We start from the raw sequence: 23,553 nt of genomic DNA, 5'->3' as shown, positions 1-23,553 counted from the left end.
AATAATCTGAAAATACAGAAGTTAAAAAAGAGCTTCTCTAAACAGGACTGTGGCATCATAAATAATGTATCTGATCTTTGTTCCTGGTTCCTGGCACAAAGGTTCAAAAACCCATGAAATTTCCTGAGTGATAGGAGACTCTTTGTTATGCTAATTATGTGACTCATGGCATAAGACCCCTTAGATTGCTTCAGGATAGGGCTGCTCACCAGAGAGACCAATCACATGATTAGAGGGTTGGAATATTGGGGCAGCGTCATCTGGGAGGAAAGGAGGGCTGGAAGTTGAGTTCAATCACATGGGCAATGATTTAATCAGTCATGCCTATGTAATGAATCCCCATAAACACTCCTGACACCAAAACTCAGTGGCACGTTTTAGTTGGTGAACACATTGATGTGTCAGGAAGGTGACACACCCTGACTCCACAGGGAGAGAGCGTGGAAGATTCATATCTGGGACCCTTCCAGACCTTGGCCTATGCACTTCTTCATTTGGCTGTTCCTGAGTTGTATTCTTTATAATAAAACTATAATTGTAAGTAGAGCACTTTCCTGAGTTACTTGGCTTATTTTACTGTAGTACCCCAGTGGGAGTAGAAACAGAGTAAGGACACCATAGAGAAAAAAAACATATACTTGTTGTAGAGAACACTGGTCATTCTACATATTGATGAAATAAAAATTCACATTTTAAGGCAAGACAAGAAAAATTTAAACATATTTTTTGCTCTGCCCATCTGGGCCTCTTCCCGCCCCTCTAGTGTCCATTGTGCATCTGCATTATGCATTAACCAAACCTCCCCAATGGCAGAAATACCTGCTCAATCATAAAGATCAATTCTTTTCCTTCTGGCACCAGCCATATAACTCCTTAGAAATTAACATTGCTTTTTGCAATCTTGTAAGGGGTCAAGATGACCCACTGCTCACCTCGTATGTGCAGACATCTTTGGTGCACTTTATGTACAATGCCAATGCATCATTTCCCTTAAAGATAGCGATTGGTGCAAAGCAGACTGGTCAGATGACCTGGAGAGATACTGGGTCACACCTAATGGAAGTTTTTAACTTAAGTACTCACTATGACCTTAGTACTTGTATTCTGCCTATTTTACAAGATTATTGTTTCTTGCATTACTAAATGTGTGACTGTGATAAAATTAATGATGATTAGGCGACTTGAAACAATTGACCAAATATACAGTTCTATAAGATCAATGATTACAATAGTGTAACTCTAGATATGGGAAGAAGCAACAAGAGGGAACCATTTCCTGAACCATAAGAGACTAGTAGGACAGGCGTTCCAGAAGTTTCTGGCCACTGTTAACAGGGTTTAGTCCAGTAATAGTACACTGAGTGGCCTAACAACGAAATTCTTGCCCAACCTGGGAATGAGTTTTCCTAGCGCCATGGAACAAATTGGTCATGAAATGCCTCCCAAATCTTGGTCGAAATTAAGACCTAAAGGTGAGAGATTGTAAAATAAAGAATGTTGCCCGCCATCCAGTCCTACAATAATCAAGTCATCAGGCACTGAAGTTGCTGACTTACAATACACCCTGAAAGGAATTCAGGGTGAAGATCAGGATGTGGTGCTTTGTGCTGGGGGGAAACTGACAGAACTGGCCTTCAGATAGTTAGATATTTTCAGGAGAAATTTCTTGTGAACTTGGATTCTTGCATCTTCCCATACTTAGAAAAGCACTAAAACCATTAACTAAAATGTCTGTTCCTTGTGACTAGCAGCAACCTTCTACTGAGATGCGTACTTGATTGCATGCACCCCTTTTGCCGAAATCACATATATACTGGCCTCCCCCTTTACCTCTTCAGAACAGTTCTCAGAACTCTCTGAGAGACTGTCTCCCAGGTTATAATCTTTATTTTGGCTCAAATAAAATTTTCCATTTCTTTCTTAGATTGGCTATTGATTAATTTTTTGTCAACAATATCCAGGCTTGCTTTTTCACATACAATAGATTTTTGCAGTTAGGTACATGTTCACCCAGCTAAAAGCTATATTTCTCAGCCATCCTTGCAACTATACATGTATAACTAAATTCTAACCAGCAAGATGTATGCAGAAGTGTTATAAATCCTCCCTTTCTCTTTTTATGATGAAAGCTATTTGCTGCCTCTGCAAACCCTAACCCTAAACCTAACCCTAGCATTTTACCTTTTAACAGCAGATAGCGACTCATTTATTAATTTCTTTCTCTCTTGAGATTGGCATCTGAGATCCAAGACTTGACCCTCTTTAAAACGTGTATTATACTACATAGGATTATTTAATACATTCATTTGAAAGATTAATAAATTCTGCCTGAAGTCCCAAGAATGTGTTGTGGCCAAGTTGGTAATAGCAAGTCACAAGGCCTGGATTCTTTACAGAGAAGATGTACGTCGATATGCACAGTCACTATTTCCAAAAACATTTGCATAGACACAGAACATGAAAGAGGCACCTGTAGGAAAAACTCCTCCATCAGGGCCATGGTCCATCGGTGGTGCAGCTGCCAGGATTTGGCTGGGTGACTGATGTCTGCTGCATGGAGGATCAGGGACATGGTTTTGGCTTTGTCAAGCCTGTCAAAACAAGGACATGCTCAAATTATCAGAACAAAGTAACCAATTACAGTCTCCTCTGAGTCCAAGCCCACATACCTTTAACATGAAAAAAAAAAACAAAAAAACACCTACCCTTCAGGCTGCTGCAAACTGTTTCTTATATTTTTAATTTGCTGGAAGTGACCCGACATGTCTGTAGACAAAACCATTTCAATCACTAGGTTCCGAAGATCCCTGTGGAGTCATCAAAAGCAGAAAGGTTTGTTTGGTCCCTTTTTGTTCTCAAGTGAAATATTTCCTTAATATTGCGAATTACATTTTATTTTTTTCTAATGGTATGAGCACAAAAGATGCTACATTTTAAATGTAAAAGAGCTTACAAAAGTTTGGCTTTAGGATGTTGCCAGGAGAGTGATTTGTGAATGATGCTGGGCAACATCTCCTTTTAAAGAACTGGATGCTTTCCCTCCCACACCTACATCCCTCCCCCACTCATAATTTCTAAATATTATTTTTAGAAATAATAATATCAGAAAGAATCCTAACTAATTTTAAAGAAAAAACTATTCTAAAGGCAGAATTTGTAATTAAGAAAACCACCACCATTTATTCAGTATTTCTTCAATGAAGGCAGTGTTCTAGGTGCTTTTATGTGAGGGGGTACTACTATTTCCCACCAGAGGGGATTGAGTTGTTTGCTGAGTCACACAGCTAGTACATAGCAGAGATAAGATTCACCCCCAAGAGTTCCCACTAGCAAAGCTGACACTTGGATCACTCCACTGTACCGAGCTTCCATCATGAGGACTCCAGAGAAACCAAGGCTATAAGTGAGTGGGAATTCTCTGTTTAAGCCCTGGGGAACTCGATCCTACATATCATAGACAGAGCTACTGGTACTGTTAAAATTTTAACCAAGACACTGCAAATACGGTGAACATATCACAAAGTCTATGAATGAATAACTCATTCTCACAGTAAGCAGGAGATGAGTAATGCCAGTAAAGGCTTGCATGTTCTACAATTCATTGCTTGCTCAGTACAGATAGGTAAAAAAGTCGCTTATACTGGAAATGATATTTTATTTCATTCTGTGGCCAGTAGAATAAGCTAAATTACAGGTGTATGCTAAACTTGAATTATGATCTTGTGTCAAAGATATTTTACCTAAAGATGGTATGATTGAATGATTTGTTTTTCAGAACAACCACATACTGGAGATTCTTGCTGAAAATTATGGGTGCTCAATTCAGTTGGATTTTTAGATAGGAGCAATAAGAAAACAATACTCTGATTACTGTTCATGATATTGTATAGCTTGCTTAGAATTCTTTTACCCAAATATTAAGGGAATGGAAGCTATCCAAGATAGTTAATACTTATTCTCAATTACATTTTTTCTTCTAAATTACGAGATACCCATGTTACAATACCAACTGTACCAAAATATTCATGTTAACTAGGAAAAATGAGACAAAAGTTTTATGAAATCTATAAAATTTAATAAATACTTTGTACTTTGCAGATGTGATGTTAAAAAAGAGACAACAGACCCAAAATGGAGTCCTTGTGCTAAGCCCACATCACCAAACAAGACTTAATACCTCCCCCAGCATTGGAAACTTAAACCAATCAATGTGGAATTACCTGGTCAGCACTAGTGAGGTAATCCATGTGACAGACCCCTGTCATCCCCCAAAGGAAGGTGTATTTGCCTGAAATAATCAGCTCCTTGATAGAATAACTTCCTTGTCTTCCTCTTTCTGCTTATAAAAGTCTGCCATTTTGTACAGTTATTTGGAGCTCCTTTTCATTTGCTAGATGGGATGCTGCCCAATTCATGAATTGGGTTGAATAAAGCCAATAAGATTTTTAAAATTTACTCAGTTGAACTTTGTTTTTTAACAGTAATCAATAAATGTTAGATATTGTCAATAATCAACTAATATCAATAGGCAAACTAGTACACAAAGGAAATGTTACTTTATTTATACATTTTTCTTGCCAAAATTTAAAAATTACTGCATTTATAGTTACTAAAGTTACTTTAAAAACTAGATTTGCAAACAGAAAACCTACAAACCCTTAAAAAGCTAGCTACCCATATTTTATTTATTTATTTATTTATTTTAATTTATTTATTTATTTATTTTTGGCTGTGTTGGGTCTTCGTCGCTGCGTGTGGGCTTTCTCTAGTTGCAGTGAGCGGGGGTTACTCTTCGTTGCAGTGTGCGGGCTTCTCATTGCCATGGCTTTTCTTGTTGTGGAGCATGGGCTCTAGACGCGCGGGCTTCAGTAGTTGCGGCACGTGGGCTCAGTAGTTGTGGCACACGGGCTTAGTTGTTCCGCCGCATGTGGGATCTTCCCAGACCTGGGCTTGAACCCCTGTCTCCTGAATTGGCAGGCAGAATCTTAATCACTGAGCCACCAGGGAAGTCCCGCTATCCATATTTTAATTCTTGGTAAAATAGTATCAAGTTTATACTATTAAATAAATCTTTTACAGCTTTTTGGAAACAGTGTTAAATCATATGATAAATCAAATCATAAATCATGTGATATTATAGTATGTGTTAAAAAAAATTGGGAATTCCCTGGCAGTCCAGTGGTTAGGACTTGGTGCTCTCATTGCTGGGGCCACGGGTTCTACCCCTGGCTGGGGAACTAAGATCCTGCAAGCCTTGTGGAGCGGCTGAAAAGAAAAATTCTATAAAAACACTCAATTAGGATGTTTTGTACAGTAACTTCTTAGCTAGTGTACAAAAATATAAAATATTAGAGGAGTAAATTATGAGAATAAATAATAAAGATGTTAAAGAACAAAGTGTAATAGAAAAAAGTCACACTGAAATAGCAACAGAATAACTTTGAGAAGAAAAACGTTAATTCAAAGGAATAATAAAATTAATAATACAAATGTTACCTCTGGGAATGATAATCACTGATGAAGAAATAAATTAATACTCTAGATATAAACAGTCAATCTCTCGGACCTTAGGAAACACCTCTGCACTGTGTCCCTGCTTCTACCTTTGCCCTTCTGTTTTCCCCATACCCAGCAGTGGTGGCTTCACAATTAGATCCTGGCCTTCCTAGGCTGGTGACCCAACTGTGCTATTGTTTCCTGTGGCATAAAATGAGAGGCCTGAATTGCCTCCTTCCCCTAACTTCAGAGCTTTTTCTACAGTTGCAAAAGTGAGCCCATATTTTTTCCAGCCTTGAAAATCCAGGAAGTTTTAATATTTGGAGAAGTAACCATGGGAAATTAGGGCTTGTTTTAAACTCTGAATTAAACTTTTATTTATGTATTTTAAGGCAGATCTTAATTCCAGGTTACTTCTTTGGACATTTCTTTTCACCTTGATTTAAAGAAAAACACAAAAACAGAAACAAACCTAAAGAACACTTTGACATTTGAATTTGAATAGGAATTTTTTCAGGCCATTAACTGACTTTTAACAAGACCTTAGTTAAAGATAAAGGCTTCCTTTTTTTTTTTTTTTAATGTAAGTAGGTCCCACAGAAAATTAGGAATATACTTACACTAAAAAATGTCTACGTTTATCTGAAATTTATATTTAACTGGATGTCCTGTATTTTTATTTGTTACATCTGGCAAGCCTATAGTCAAATGAAGGGGATGATGATGACCTGAGGATCAAGAAGAAAGGAGGGAATGTTATGCTGAGCAGTAGGGGTGCATCTTGTTATTTTTCCCTGCATGGCAATAAGCAATACCATTTCATGTAATTTTTTTTTTCTTTTTAAGAAGACAGATGCCTTGGAGAAACATGTAAGATTACCCTTTGCATCTAGGTCATTTTAGTATGTTATATTCATAACTTTTTCCCCAAATAGTGAGTTCTTTGATTTTTAGAGAAGCTAAACACATATAGAAAAGTAATATATGAAGGGATCAGTGTGATGCTAAAATTTTGAATTCATGTAGGACCACATATTGGTACAGCTGAGTAGAGCTCCATTCCTGGGAGTATGTAGTTATGTATCTTAAGGTTTTTCTTATGTGGTACATAATCTTATGGATTGGCTATGATGCATATAGATGTTGAATTGGCCTTGAAATAGTTCAGCTCCATGTAACAGAGCCTGGCTCCTGAACCGTCTTCTAGGCACTAATCATTCTCAGAATCATCCAGTCAAAGGGAACTGAGTTTGTTTTGTGAGTAAAGGATTGTTGACTTTCATCTGTTTTCTTCAGTTTACATCACTTACCTTTTTCCCTAACATTAAATTTCCTCTAGGTTTCCTCTGAAACTCACCTCCAGTCATCTTTGGATAAATTTACCAGGACATTCATTTCTTCTTCTTGCATAAGTCGATACGCTGCACTCACATGGTGATTTTCAAGGACGGAGCGATCATTATACAAAATGGCAACATCTGACCTAAGAATTAAAAACAAAATGCCAAGTAGAGGATTTTAGACCTCATGAGTGTCTTTGAAAACTACTCAAGTCATAAGACACAATATCATCCGTAAAAATCCTATAATTAAACACCTAGACTTATGGAAGTACTTAGTTTCCTTTCTTTTTTACTATATGATAATTTTTAAAAATTAGCATTTATTTTTTAGAGCAGTTTTAGGTTCACAACAAAATTGAGCAGAAAGTACAGAGATTCACCATATACCCCCTGGTCCCCACACATGCATAGCCTCCCCCATTATTAACATCCCCAATCACAGTGGTACACTTGTTGAAATTGATGAATCTACATTGAACATCATTATCACCCAGAGTCCATAGTTTACATTAAGGGTTTACTCTTAGTGGTGTACATTCTATGGGTTTGGACAAATGTATAACGACATACATCTACCATTGTTGTATCATACAGAGTATTTTCCCTGCCCTAGAAATCCTTTGTGATCTGCCAATTCATCCTTCCCTTCCCATCCCCTGAACCCTTGGCAACTCCTGATCTTTTTATTGTTTTCACAGTTTTGCCATTTCCAGAATGTCATATGGTTGGACTCATACAGTACGTAGCCTTTTCAGATTGAGTTCTTGAACCTTTTAGTATGCATGTGAGCTACCTTTATATCTTTTCATGGCTTGATAGCTCAATTCTTTTGAGCACTAAATAACATTACATTATCTGGATGTATCACAGTTTATTTATCCACTCACCTACTGAACGACATCTTGGTTGCTTTTAAGTTTTGGCAATTATGAATAAAGCTGCTATTAACACCTCTGTGCAGGTTTTCATGTGGACATAAGTTTTCAGCTCTGTTGGGTAAATACCAAGGAGAGTGATTGCTGGCTCACATGGTAAGAGCATGCTTAGTTTTTTAAGAAACCACCAAACTGTCTTCCAATACGGCTGTACCATTTTGCATTCTCATCAGCAATGCACGAGAGTTCCTATTGATCTACATCCTTACTAGTGTTTGGTGTTGTCAATGTTCTGGATTTTGGCCTTTCTAAAAGGTGTGTAGTGATATCTCGTTTAATTTGCATTTCCCTGATGACATATAATATGGAGCATCTTTGCATAAGCTAATTTGCCATCTGTGTATCTTCTTTGGTGAGGTATCTGTTAAGGACCATTTTTAAATCAGGTTCTTTATTTTCTTATTGTTGAGTGTTAAGGCTTCTTTATATATTTTGCACAATAGTCCTTTATCAGATGTATCTTTTGCAAATATTTTCTCCTACTCTGGTTATCTTGTAATTCTCTTGATATTGTCTTTCATAAAGCATAAATTTTTAATTTTAATGAGGTCCAGTTTATCAGTTATTTCTTTCAAGAATTGTGCCTTAGTGTCGTATTGAAAAAGTCATTGCCACGCCTAAGATCATCTAGATTTTCTCCTATGTTACCTTCTAGAAGTTTTAGAGTTTTGCATTTTACATTTAGGTCTAGCATACTTTTTTTTTTTTTTTTTTTTTTGCAGTACGCGGGCCTCTCACTGTTGTGGCCTCTCCCACTGTGGAGCACAGGCTCCGGACGTGCAGGCTCAGCGGCCATGGCTCACGGGCCCAGCCGCTCCGCGGCATGTGGGATCTTCCCAGACCGGGGCACGAACCCGTGTCCCCTGCATCGGCAGGTGGACTCTCAACCACTGCGCCACCAGGGAAGCCCTATCATACATTTTGAGTTAATTTTTATGAAGAGTGTAAGGTTTGTGTCCAGATTCATTTTTTTGCATGTGGATGTCTAGTTGTTCCAGCACCATTTGTTGAAGAGACTATCTTTGCTCCATTGTATGGCATTTGCTCATTTGTTAAAGATCAGTTGAATGTATTTATGTAAGTGCATTCCTGAGCTCTGTATTCTGCCCCATTGATCTATTTGTCTGTTCTTTTGCCATTACCATACTGTCTTGTTTACTGTAGACTTATAGTAAGTCTAGAAGTTGGATTGTGTCAATTCTCCAGCTTTGTTCTCTCCTTCAATGTTGAGTTGGCTGTTCTGGGTCTTTTTGCCTCTCCATATACACATTAAATCTGCTTGCTGATATACACAAAATAACTTGCTGGTATTTTTATTGGGATTGCATTAAGTCAATAGATCAAGTTGAGAAGAACTGACTTCTTGACAACATTGAGTTTTCCTATCCATGAACATGGAATATCTCTTCATTTATATAGTTCTTTGAATTCTTTCATCAGAGTTTTGTAGTTTGCCTTATATACATCTTGTACATTTTGTTAGATTTATACCCAAGTATTTCAATTTTTGGATGCTAATGTAAATGATATTTTACATTACTGAATTTTAGTTTTAAATTTTTTAAATAAAATTTTTATTAAATTTTGACTTCAAATTCCACTTGCTCATTGCCAGTATATATGAGAGTGACTGAGTTTTAACCTTGTATCATGAAAATTTGCTATTTGCTATAATTGCTTATTAGTTCTAGAAGTATTTTTGTTAAGTTTTTGGATTTTCTACATAGACCATTATGTCATCTATGAACAAAGACAGTTTTGTCTTCCTTCCCAACCTGTATAATATGATATTGAAAAGCAGTAGAGAGGGGGGGACATCTTTGCCTTATTCCTGATCTTAGTGGGAAAGCTTCGAGTTTCTCACTGTTAAGTATGATGTTAACTGTAGGTTTTTTGTGATATGCTTTGTCAGGTTGAGGAAGTTTCCCTCTATTCCTAATTCACTGAATATTTTTATCATGAATAGCTATTGGATTACGGTAAGTGTTTTTTCTGTATCTTGATATGATTGTGTGTTTTTTTCTTTAGCCTTGATATGATTGTGTGTTTTTTCCTTTAGCCTATTGATATGACGCGTTACCTCAATTGAATTTTTAATGTCAAACCTAGGCATAAATCCCACTTGGTCATGTGCTTAGTCTCCTTGTATTATCATAATTTAAATGTATTTATGCCCTTTCCTTTCAATTTGCAATCCAGATGCCTGCATATGACACAGAGAGAGAGAAAAAACTCACCTAACATCCTCATTTAATCACTGAAAGAACCAATCCTTTTGTACCTATTCTATATAGTTGATTACCACCCTTACTCCCTTGGACTAAATTTACTTTGGGTAGAAGGCAGAGGGGATGTTAAAAATCATTTGGTCTATTTATGATTCTATTTTTTTCTCTTATAATGCTGTAATTCGATTTGAGTATTATAGGTCCTCTACCGTTAAACTGGGAAAACCATTTTGTAAAACAAAACTTAAAATGTATGTTTCACCACCAATTTATAATGGGCATTATATTTTAAAATGATGAATTCATTAAGGGAAGGCTTTTATTTCTCACCTGTTTGTATTTTTATATCGTTTGATCATCAAATAAAGTACTTAAGTTGCACTATTGAAATTGGTATTCTAGCATAAAGTGTGAAATATTCCAAGTGTTCTCAAATCTGTATAATTCAGCCCTTGCTTCTTCTTCCTCTATCCCCTTAAGTTGCCAGATCATTTTGCAAGTGTGGAATGGAAGCAGAGCTACTATGTTCAGTGCAGTGTCCCATGCAAATAAGTTGGCAACTTGTAGGTAGGCAGTAAAAATAGCACCAAAGGAAAGTCAAGGTGAAACCTGTAACAATTTTGCTACCACTTACACCAACACACAACACACTCCTCTCACCTTTCTTTTCTCCTGTAGACACATATTCTGTCAGCACTAAAAATGTCTCACTAAGACTATTTCAGGCTTTTCAGTGGGTAGTGATCTAGCACTGACCTTAGCACTGAAAGTTTACCAAAGAGTAGACAATGACAAATATAAGAAAGAACTAAGAAATCTGGTTTCTGTAGCAAGCAACCTATTTGAGATCTGTATCTAATAGTCTGGTGGATAAACCAAGCTTGATTATTAATCCAATATAGGGGAAATGACCTATTAGGCAGTGGAATAATTACTTCCTCTTTTGTTCCTAGCACTATCATAAAAGTAGAATAACATGTGTAGTTAGCTAATAGCATATAACCCCAAAATAGACTTTCTTTTAATCATCCCAGCCTTGGCCTAAAAATTTTATTAGCAATAATCATAGCTCGATACACAGAAAACTGAACTAGGAGAGCATACATGCAATCCTTGTTGGAGAGAAAATTAAATAGATCTTGTCCAAGTATCTCCAGAAATTTGCTGAGATCATGGGGAAAACTGTGATTTGCAAATCACATATTTTGTATCATACAATCTCAAATCTAGCCATGGCAGTTTTGCCAGGGTTATTGCATGATGTGGATCTAAGTATCACTATTTCTTTCTCTCAGCAACAAGCAAAGATGTATTTTTTAACCAGATTTAATTGTAGCAAATTATGTGTGATTTTGTCTCATAAATCCAAAAGGACGCTGAGAATACAGAATGGTCTTAATGCTTGAGATAATCTTTGACTGCTATGGAAAGAACAAGATTCTAAGCAATACCCAGTGTCCATGGTTACATGTAGCTTGGCATTTTCTTTTCACAAAGAGGAAATTATTTCTATTTATTTACACTTTCAAGGATTGTATGAATTATAATGTCTGTATTGAACTCAAATCTAGCCTTGCACTATGTTTTAAATTATTTTTCAGTCATTTTTCATTATCTAGTACGTAGGTTTCCATATTAGAAAAGCAACTCTAAATCCAAGTAACAATGAATAATATAAAATACGATAGAATTATTGATATCAGTAACATAAAACCAATATATACTTGGACAAAATGTGAAGCCAATAATTTCAAAAAGCACACCATATTGTTGCATTTGTGATCATTACAACTTTTTTTTTCATAAAATGTTCAAGTTCTTGTAGAATTAATCTATTAAATAATTGATCCTGATAGACAATATATAAGAAAATAAGTAAAATAATAGACCTTTCCCAGTGTTTATACAGAGCTTCTTAATATAAAATGGTAAAAAGTGTGTTCTTCTTCATCCTCCTACTCTCTCTGCTCTTTCTCCTCCTTCTTTTCTCCATCTCCTTTTCCTTCTCTGCAGTCTAAAGTATAAGTACATTAGGACTCTTCATCCAGTTGTAAATCAATGGTAAAAGGAGAAATCTAGAAGTGATAATTTAATATTGCTGCTGGAGGTCAGTCCATTGCCTTTACTTTTCAAAATAGAAAGAGCAAGAAATATTTATTGGAAGCAAATCACTTGCTCCCTTCTCCAATTCCTAAAACTGTGGTCCTACACTGGGCCCGGCTCAGTAATGAGCTGTTTTTAATTAAAATCCCACTTATTATGAATTTGGTGGATATAGAAGAGCCTTTGCTAAGCAAAAATGATCTGCATAGTTTACCTTTCCTTTGATGTTTAACACAAATGAAAACAGGATATCTCTATACTCTACAAAAGTGTAGGTTAATAACATCCCTGCTGTACAACCAGACTTCAAGGTCTTCCTTTTCACTTTATGCTCTGTCAATCTGGGAGACTCTAGGGATAGAAAGAATGCTTTCCCCAACATTTCATTGTTTGAATTTCAACTCTCCCTCTGTCTCTGTCAAGGGGCCATAATTTTCAAGTCCATCCATTTAAGACTGTAAAAGATTGACTGTTATATGTCTGTCTCTGCCCATGGGAGCAGAGTTATGTAAATAGACTGGATTGAGAGTAAGTGTCCCTCATCTCAGCTTCTCAACCCTGCTATTGCCATCAGCTGACTATGTGCATATAGTTAGGTAATTTCACCTATTAAGATCTTTGTTTTCTTTTCTTAGACTGTGAGGCTTAGACCAGATGATCTATAATGTGGACCTCAGTCACCGTAGGATCCCTTGAAGCTCTAAAATGTTCAGTATTTGTTTTTTTGTTTGTTTTTTGCAGTACGCGGGCCTCTCACTAATGTGGCCTCTCCTGTTGCAGAGCAAAGGCTCCGGACGCGCAGGCTCAGCGGCCATGGCTCATGGGCCCAGCTGCTCCACGGCATGTGGGATCATCCCGGACCGGGGCATGAACCTGCGTCCCCTGCATCGGCAGGCAGACCCTCAACCACTGCGCCACCAGGGAAGCCCTAAAATGTTCAGTATTTTAATAAAATGTTCCATGCTCCCCACATCAAAACAACAAATTCCTATAGCTGGAAAATCAATTTTTAGAAATATTGCTCTTAAAATACAAATGAACAGACCACACAAAAACCTGCACATGAACATTTATGGCAGCTTTTTCATAAATGCCAAAATTTGGAGGAAACCAAGACATCCTTCAATAGTAGAATACGTGAACTCTGGTACATCCATGCAATGGAATATTATTCAGCAGTAAAAAGAAATGAGCTATCAAGTCATGAAAAGACATAGAGGAACCTTAAATGCATATTGTTAAGTGGAAGAAGCCAGTTTGAAAAGGCTTCATACTGCATGATTTCGAATACATGACATTTTGGAAAAGGCAAAACTAGAGATCTTAAGATCAGTGATTGCCATGGGTAAAGGGGGAAGGAGGGAGGGAGGAATGAAAAGATGAAGCTCAGGGGACTTTTTAGGGCAGTGAAACTATTGTGGATGATACTATAATGGTGGATACATGGCATTATACATTTGTAAAGCCCATAAAATGTATAACACAAACAGCAAACCAAAATGCAGGCTATAGATTTTAGCTAATAATAATGTATCAATATTGGTTTATCGATTGTAACAAATGTACCACACCTGATGTAAGATGTTAGCACTAGGTGAAAATGTGGGGTTGGGGAAGGAGTATGTGGAAACTCTGTACTTTCTGTTCAATTTTTATGTAAACCTAAATCTACTCTAAGGAATAAAGTCTATTAATTTAAAAAAACAAACAAACAAAAAATAACTGGGTTTAGTTTTCCCTCAACAAGAATAGAGAGCTCTACAGTAGTTCCAGAAAGAAACCAGTCTCTCGACTTACATCTCCATCTTAAGCATCTCTGACTAGTGAAAGACATAGAAATTCAGGATCCTATGTAAACAAGTGAATTGGATCCTGATGGGTCTTAAACCAAATTCTGTTTCCCGGGTACTGAAATCTCTTTTCAGCCAAAAAGAGCTTAGAGCCCCTTTCTATTATGGACTGAATTGTGTTCCCCCAAATTTATATGTTTATGGTCCTAACCCCAGTACCTTAGAATGTGACGTATTTGGAGATAAGGCCTTTAAAGAGATAATTAATGTTAAAAGAGGTCAAAGGGTGGGCCCTAATCCAATATGACTGATGTCTTATAAGAAGAGGAAGAGACCCTGAGGTATGTTCAAGCACAGAAAAAAGGTCATGTGAGGACACAGCAAGAAGTCAGCCATCTGCAAGCCAAGGGGAGAGACCTAAGAAGAAACCAAACTTGCTAACACTTTGATCTTGCATGTCCAGTCTTCAGAACTGTGAGAAAATGCCTGTTATTTAAACCACCCAATCTGTAGTATTATGTAATATTTGTAACAGACTAATGCACCTCTACTCTGGTATTTTGATTCTAATAACTGCCATTATCACCATAATTAAAAATCCAATTTTCTAATTAGTTTAAATTTAATATTGCATGCTAACCTGGAAATAAGATTTCTTTGATCTTTAGATTTTTTTTCAGAAGCGGAACTTCATTACTTTCAAATATATAATGACACCAGACTGAGGCCGTGAACAATAATATTGTAAGATTTGTCCCAGTGAATAAATGTCTGAGTTGTGTGATAGTTTAGTGCAAGTTCTGGGCAAAGAAAAATTATCTTATACATTTTTATGTTCTGTAAATTGCTAAATATGCCACCAAAATGCAAGATTCTTGATAAATAAGAATTGCTGATTGAGGTGTTTCAAGCTTAAGGCATTTTGCTAAAATCCATTCTTATTAGACATCTTCATTATTATTTTGAAATCCTCTTAAAAATAAGTAATATTCAGAAAAATAAATTTCAAGTTTTAACTTAGAAAAGTTAATCCTTTATCTAACTTACCTTGTCTGAATATGAAAATTGTTTGTAGTTCCCGTATGCTCATAATCATGAATGGCAGCAGCAAAGACCATTGCTAAAATTTCCAGTTCAGTGAGCCAGTGCTATTAAATTAAACAAAGATTCCATCATATCAAAAAGCAGAGTCAATGTTGTCTTTCTAAAAAATAAATATTTTCATTGCACACAGTATAAATCAATATATAAAACTGTTATATGAATTTTAAATAATTTTTTCCCTATTTTACCTCCATTAGTTGTGCATAATGGATTCTTCATGAGGCTGATGATTGTTTCATGGCTTGTTAAGTTAAAAATTCAGACATTATAATTTTCCTTGTTAATTGGAAAAGAAGTAATTTTCTATGATTTAAAAGGTGAACTCTAAATGGATTTTGAATTTACAGCCTTACCAATTTGGGATCTCATGAAATCATTTCAGTTTAGTGATTTTTTAACATATAACTCATACAACACTAAAATGTCTTTTAGCACAACTTTTGTAGAAGACCCTACTATTAGAAAATTTTCCACCTGTGAGTTGAAAATATTCACTTTGGTCATTAGAGAAACTGAACTTAGTTTTTATATTTAGAGATTTAGAAGAGATTCCAAGAATTTATCAAGTTTGTTCTTCATGATACATATATTCTATGACTATACAATTAAACTTAATAGCAATGAAAGAATAAATGCTTTCACGTAAAATCCAGAGCACTGCTTCATATACATTGATTTTTTTGTTGTTGTTATCAATTGGATGGTTTTAATAAAATTTCTCTACTGTTATAAGTCCATTTAGGTAATTTGATAGTTTATTCATTACTCACATTTTGCATAACACTTTAACTGCATTGTTCAATATGATAATCACATATGACTATTTAAATTAAAAATAAATAAAATTAAGTAAAATTAAGTTCACTTTTTCAGTTGCAGTAGCCACATTTCAACTGCTCAATAGTGGCAAGTGGTTATCTTATAGAACAGTACAGATACAAAATATTTGCATCACCACAGAAAGTTCTATTGGAGAGCGCTGTAAGTAGGTGGTACTTGATGGTAAGAATAGAGGATCCAAAGTGATGTGGAACTTGCTCTTAGTGGTTTTATGCCATACACTTGAAAAAAAGACCTTGCACAAAGCAGCAGAAGAATATAAAGTACATGCATACTTGATGAAAACTCACAGAATAGAAGGGCAGATAGGACACCTATTTGGTGGCAGTGGATCTTGGAAGAAGGATGGACAAAGATTGGTAGCTAAATGCAAGGTTGGAAACAGAGAGATTCTAAATAGAAAGAGTAAATATGGAATGATACTATAGAGGCCTGTACGGAAATTGAATTGTTAATAGTACAATTGTGTTGGAGAGTCAAGTGAAGTGAGATTGAAGGTGGAGTATGGGAAAGAATTGATAAGCTACCTTGATTAGAGCTGATGAATTAAGATTTTGAATAAAAGGCAACAGGAAGCCACTGTAGGTCCATGGGTCTAACAGTGGAGGTGACACTGTTGAGTCTCATGATTGCTAAAGGCACAGTCTTATTCATCTTTGCTCCTTTCATATAACCCATCATGGTATTTGGCACATAGTAGGAACTTGGCATTTGTCTGTTGAATTGAATTTCACTAGTTTTGCATTTGGAGGAGTTAATTGGGAATAGTGGAAAGAGACTGTGGAATCAGAGAATCCTGATTTTAAGCCTTGTTAATCCTCAGGCAAATAAGCTATTTACCCTCTCAGGCACAGTTTCCATGAAAATAAAATTAGTGATCATTCCCCTGTGGACTTTAAAAGAAATTTAAAGTTGATGTATGTGCTGTGCCTATTACAAGTCTTAATATACAGTAAAATACAGAATAAATGGCATTTTACTGAACTTATTACTTTAAATACATTGTTTAAGGTATTGAATCTGGAAAATAATAATGAGCTAACATATCTTTAGTGATTGCAATTCAAGAATAAATGCCTCACAGTTGGATGACTGAAGCAGAAATAATTTTTAGAACTAAGGAGAGTTGATATAACTAGCTGCACTGTGTTTATAGGTGCATTTAATTGTGAGTCATTAAAAGGAAGGAAATTACCTCATTAAAGGTCTATATTAGAGGCTGAACTGGGACTGAGCCTCCAATGTCCCCACTGAGACTGTGGAATTAAACACCATGAACTGAATAGCAATTGAAGTTAAACCAGATTTTGTAACCCCAGAAATCCATTGTTTTAATAAAGAAAATTGTTATTAGAAAAAAAATCACCTATTTTCTTAAGTATTTCCTATTAGTTATATTTAAGATTTACAGACTTACCTGTGATTTTTAAAAAGCAATATTCTATATCTACTACGATAATATAGAATATGAAGCGCAATTGTAAAAATAATTAAATTAGGAAATAAGAGCTGAATTTTAATTATAGATTATCTCATAAGTATTTAAAATTATTATCTTTCTAACTTTCAAAATTGATTATACATGTTTCCTGTTTTTAGTCTCATTAATCTCTGCCTCCTATAAATAGTACTTCCTTCATCAATTCATCTTACTTATTGCCACAGTATAGTCTTAACAATTAAGTTTACATTATAAACTAGTTTGGGAAGAGAGAAACATTGAACATTCACACTTAATTGAAAAATACATCTATTTCATATTAGTGAAAGTAGAATTGGGGGCTGATTTTTATGTCCTTAGTTGACAATTCATTTTACACTGGTGTTGAATGAGAATTCTAACTCAGAAAATGGTTGCTTAAATTCATGAATTTTGTAAATTACTCATGATGACAAGTCAGAGAGAATAAGTCTGAATCATATCATTCTTCCCAACTAGAACAGTGGTCAGTACATAACCTAAGTTCTTCTGATTCTTAATAGGCAGAAATAAAGGGTTAAAATGAAGAGTCATGAGCAGTGTAGACATTGTGCTTCATCTAAACTGCATTTTGCCTAGAGAATTGCTCAGGTAGACTTGCTGTAAAAAGCTCAGTCCTCAAATTATACCAGAGAGAGACATTGACTTCCATTAATAGCATGTACAATGTTGATGGAAAGAAAGGAGAAAGAACTAACATTAACTGGACTTTTTAGGTAGATGGTTTCATTTAATTTTTATAATCACCCTATTTACCATTTACTAGGTAAATGTTTTAAATCTTATTTGGCAAATAACACAGCTGAAGCCTAAAGAATTGAATCAACCTGCCAAAAGTCACATAGCTCTCAAGTGGCAGAGCAGGAATTCAAACTAAAATCTGTCTGATTCCAAAATTTCTGTTCTTTCCACAGATCACAATATTCCTTCCTTCTATGGATGACAATAGCCTCCATTATTCCAGGGTGGTAATATGCTGAATACATTCTTCTAAGATTTCAAAAGCAGAATTTCTAGATAATTTAACTAAATATACTGATAGGTAGAGAAGCTAACAAAGCTTTAAGACTTAGGATGTAATTTTCATATCTGAATTATTTAATGTGTGTGTGTGTGTGTGTGTGTGTGTGTGTGTGTGTGTGTGTATGATAGAGAATGCATATGTGTATATGTATAGGCCTGGGAGAATTTTAGGTCAGAAAATCACATTGACATATTAGATGCCGGTGTGTCTAAAAGGGCGTAATTAACAACCCCTTTAGCTTACGTGATAGGTAGGGTCGGACCTTTTTTTCTCTATCCCTTTGAATAGACTGAAGTACCTTGCTATAACTTACTCAATATGGAAAGTGAGTATATTATAATAATATTAACATATAATACACATAAGTTAATATATAAATTACTAATAATTTTTACTAATAGCTATTATGTTTCAGGAACTAGGTTAGGATTACACATATGATATCATTACTCCTCACTGTTGTACTACAAGGTAGTTGGTATTATTAACCACATTTTAGTGACAAGGGAACGATATGGAGAGCAAGTGAGCTAGGAAGTGGGGAAGTAGGGTTTTAAATCTGTGTTTGCTTGCCTTGAAAGCCCACACTCTTCCCACTTTTCCAAACACTGTTGTATTGGAAGCCATTTACAAGAACAGAATTTCCACGTAGTTTGCAGAACAGAGACATAGTGGCGAATTTCTGTAGATTGGAGAAAAATTAAGTAATTTGAGTGTGAGGGGCTATTTCTGGGTGTAGTCGGTGGACTACAAGTTCCAAAGGAATAGTTTTCAAGTTATCTCTTTTTCTTCTACTCTCAGTATTAGAGGGAACACAGTGCCAGGAGCCCTGAAATACAAGTGTTCCCTTGCCAAGGCCCTCAGATGATTTCATATTCAAAAAGACATTTGGAAGTGGCTTGGCAGCATTCGGTGAAGCATTTGCTCTTTAGCAAATGGATCGAGCTACCACACACCCCTATCACCGTGGCACTACACGTGGCTACAAATTAATTAAGTGACAAACGGAGAGAGAGAGAGACAGAGGGTGTCCTGGCATCCTCTCTGCACTGCCTATTCCCAGGCCTGAGAGTGTCCCAATATGACATTAACAAACTGAAGGACAATGGTTTCATCCCAATCCCTTTCAGGCAATGGTCCTGCGAACATTTTGCAGGTGACAGGCTGCACTAGTTATCTGACAGTGCTGGGCTGCTACTGGAGTACTCCATAAATGTCATACTGATAAAACCATCTTGAAACAGCAGGAGATGACTAAAACACTAAAGTAAGTGACCCTGTCTTCTCCATATCAAAGCCCAGGGGTTTCAGTTAAATGAATATTTCTGTAATGCTTTGTTTTTTGTTTCAAAGAACGAACACATTCATATGTATGAAAACTAATACTCTCCTACTACCATTTTTTTAATCTAAAGAAAAGCTTATTAAAATAACTTGCAAAAAACCCTCAAGCTGGCAATGTAACATAGTTTTGACAAAATAGTCAATAAACTGAAAATTCATTTTGCCTTTCCTTTCATCATCAATCATAAAATTTCTCATTAGTTTAAATATATTTTCCCAATCCTGGACAACACTGACAGTCTTCCACCCGACTATTTTTGTAATGGTCAAACTAAGGGATAAGTGAAGAGTCCACCGACACTTTTTTTGGTAAAGGATGAATAAATTTAGAAATGTTTCTAAATCAAACCTGCTAAAGTAGAGTGAAGTTATATATCTCAAAAAGTGACTATGTGATCTTTACTAACAACTTTAGCTTTCTAAGAGTCATGCCAGGCTGGGCCAGATTTCCCCGGTCTTCCAGAGAAGTTGGAATGGCTTGTTAGATCCTGGAACAAGTCTTCCTTGCAAGTCTGAGGGTAAATGCACATTGCAGATTTGCATTTCTCTATTTACCCACCAATATAGCATCCCTCATCTGTTCAATGTCACCTTCAGAACAGAGGTTCTGACGCTGAACTAGGAGTCTCTTATTTGGTTCCCTTTACACTTGTGGTACTTAAGCAAAAATGTATTTCAAAACAAAATCCTGGTTTCCTAACAGCCTGAAATGGCATATATCTTCTGGTTGTACTTCATAATTAAAGCAGAGATTTTTTTTATACCAAAGTAGGCATTACTTTTCCACTCCATTTTGTTCTGAGGAAACTTAATTAGTACAGTTTCTGTTTCAGACTAACACTTAAATATTTCATTTTTCAGTTAACTTTTCAAAGCCACAGAATTCAGGGAAGAGGAAATGCCAAACACTTGAAATGAAAACCACCTCACAATCAGATTTAATTCCAAGGCCTTAGAAAGGAAAAGCAAATCTAACCAGGAAGATGTTAAAGCAAGTTTTTCAAGTGTTAACAGCATTTGCAGCTGTCAGGAGGCACTTTGCTCTTCACACTAATTGCCGCGTATATCAAACCAAATGAAAACAGAGTTCAAGAAACAGCTCTGACAATGAAGACTTATTAAACCAACAGAGCTTTAAAATAATTTGTGTGTATGTGTGTGTGCACACGCACACATGCTAGAAAGAGAAACAGATAGAAAGTTACATATACTACTTTAAAAAAGCTTACAATATTTCGAAGCTATATCTTTGAAAGTTTGAGTTTCTACTTATTATTGCTAAGTTCTACTCCCTCCCTTTAAATGTCAAATCAGACTCCTGGAATGAATGGTGAGTAAACTTCAACCAAGGACCACGTTCAGCCATGACTGCATTTGATTTGGCTCGATGGGCACATTTATATCTTAACTGGGTGATAGCCACATTTACATCTTAAAAAGAGAAAACAAAGGTATAAGGTTAACATCACATATAATTCAGCCTTCTAGAAGGCCACAAGAGAGTCATGCATCAGTGAAGGTTTTTGAGATTTTTACCTCCCCATAGTAGACGTTAACTCCAAAGCAGGCTATAATTACTTAGTGATCCTGCCAATATAATGCATATTTCTATTGAACTGGTAGTGATATTCGAAGAAAATTCTTCATTAAAATCCCAGCTGAGCTCCCAGCTATTAGCCATTATCAACTGCCAGCCATGTGAGTGAACCACTGTGGATGTCTTGCCCAGTGATGTCCTCATATGTCTTTGACCATAGTTGCTAGCTGGTCACAATCACACAAGAGACCCCAAATGAGAACCTTCTAGTTGGGACCCTTCTAACCACAGACACCCATGAGAAACAATGATAAATTATTGTTTTAAGCCACTGAGTTTAGAGTAGTTTGTTTTGGAGAAAACAGATAATTGGAACACGGGGCAGGAGTGGAATCTGAGCCCAAGGCATTGATGGATCTGCAACATTTTGGAGGCAAAAAAGATGGAGAAGTAAAATAGATAATTTCTTCATTCATCACGTGAGACACCTTTGGATGAATCATAGCAAAGGGATCTTATGTGTAGGAAACCACACACTGGATTCTGGAGGAAAATGTATACAATTATCATCTGTATACAATAAACTTGGAGAATCATGTACCTGCTACAAGTTTTCAAGATCTTCAGGACTCTATACTGTGGCCCTAAGGGCTTTGTGTGGGACCAGGTAAGGAACACAGTCTCTGGGGCAGAATGATGAGATATGGAGGAGTACTAGTTACACAGATCTGAATGCCAATGAGACTTACCAATAAAAAGAATGTGACTTTTGAAATCTAAACAGGTAAGCAATGTAAATTATGAGGTTTGGTGGACCATTCTACTTATACGCATTTTATGGTACTGCTTCAGCCTAGGTTGATACATGAGGAATCAAAAATGTACTCAGATTCTGGGGATCTCACATGGCTCATACCCTTTTGAACCCATCCCAGTTTGGAACCTTCAGAAGGAAGGACTTCCTGTCCCTTTTTATCCCTTGGAAGTAATCCTATGCTCTAAGACACTATAGAAATTCTAGGCAGTCCCAGACTTCCCAACATCTACTCATTTTTGTCCCAGGATTTGCACTGCTGAACCATTTATTCACTCATCAACTGATTCGTTCAAATACAAAGAGAAGGAAGAAGAATTCGGAAAAATCCAAATGAATAATTTCCAAAAATCCCTATTAGGATTTGATTGTAATTTGCAATGCAAACATGTAAAAGAGAAAAAGCTACTGAGCTCAGCTCGGGTGATGAAAGGAGGGGAGAGCACTACAACTAACTTTTATTCCAAAGAATTTTTCTCTAGGTCATTTTTCTGGGGGTTGATACCTATGGGAAAAGGAATTTACAAATGAAAAATGTTACATAGTCCAAACTTTGAAAAATTTGCGGTCTATTTTCATTTGCTTCTGGAGATCTTTATTCACTGAGTTAAAATATTTTTTGAAAAATGAATATTGTAAATAACTCATTAACCCTCAAAAATCCAGAAGATTATTACTTATAATACTTTTTTGAGTATTAAAGAGACAGTGAGAAGGGAATGGAATTTGATGTTGCAAACTAACAAACTTCAGTTACAAAGACTTTCTTACCATGATACCTGTATGAAGCATTATGTAATGCACAGTTTGAGTGACATCAGCTGCATGAATCAAATTGTGATACGGATTTTTGTACTTGCTGTAACCAACTTCTAAAGCTTCTGCAAAGGCAATTAGGCAACAAACAGGAATCTGCAGAAAGTAACAATTATGATTATATTTTGACCAAAAGGGTGGCACTAAATCAACATGAGCACAAAGATGTTTGGGATGGGATACATTAGTGAGTCAGATGTGGGCAGTAGTTTCTTAAAGTTAAATGTGGATTGTTCTGAAAAAACACTTCATTAACCTGTCAGTTTTCAATGCTGAGAAGGATTATAACCCCCAAGTGTTTAATTAAGATAGATGAAATAACAGTCTTACCCATATAGCAATCTTTAAATTTTGTATCTTCCAGAGTCAGATAAGAAGGCTAGTTCTTAAAGGGGTAAAATTTTCCAATTACAACTGGTGAAGTCTAGTTTTTCTATCGGTAATTCAAGGGGGTTAAAATAAATGACCTCCCAGTAAATTCTAACTCTAAAAATAACATGATTCCATAGATACAGGCTCAGAAATCTGAATCAAATCTGTTGCTGAGATGGCTCTAAGTGAAGTTAATTAGAAACCCTTTCATTTCAATTTAAAAAAAGCTGCCAATAATGGTTCATTCTGCATTTTAGGAAAATCATATTTCTTTAAGTCATAGATTCCAATCTTTACATGAGTGTTCTGTGAATAATTCAGGGGGAT

General features: G+C 35.9%; 1 protein-coding gene across 6 annotated transcripts in view; it reads right to left on the bottom strand.

Moving 5' to 3' along the window:
• The window catches only part of PDE1A (phosphodiesterase 1A), a gene marked incomplete at both ends in the record, with an annotated part of 346,535 nt that overhangs the window by 59,074 nt on the left and 263,908 nt on the right, over nucleotides 1-23,553 (bottom strand). For all 6 annotated transcript variants that reach the window (XM_082658758.1, XM_082658757.1, XM_082658754.1 and 3 more), the window contains 5 exons: nucleotides 2,471-2,591; nucleotides 2,706-2,807; nucleotides 6,854-6,979; nucleotides 14,943-15,043; nucleotides 22,810-22,950. In XM_082658758.1, coding sequence (XP_082514884.1) covers nucleotides 2,471-2,591; nucleotides 2,706-2,807; nucleotides 6,854-6,979; nucleotides 14,943-15,043; nucleotides 22,810-22,950 — 591 coding nt within the window. The remainder of the gene's footprint in view (nucleotides 1-2,470; nucleotides 2,592-2,705; nucleotides 2,808-6,853; nucleotides 6,980-14,942; nucleotides 15,044-22,809; nucleotides 22,951-23,553) is intronic.

This window comes from Grampus griseus (genome assembly GCF_964374135.1).
Source record: "Grampus griseus genome assembly, chromosome: 7".
NCBI lineage: Eukaryota > Metazoa > Chordata > Mammalia > Artiodactyla > Delphinidae > Grampus > Grampus griseus.
This window is presented reverse-complemented; position numbering and strand designations above follow the sequence as displayed.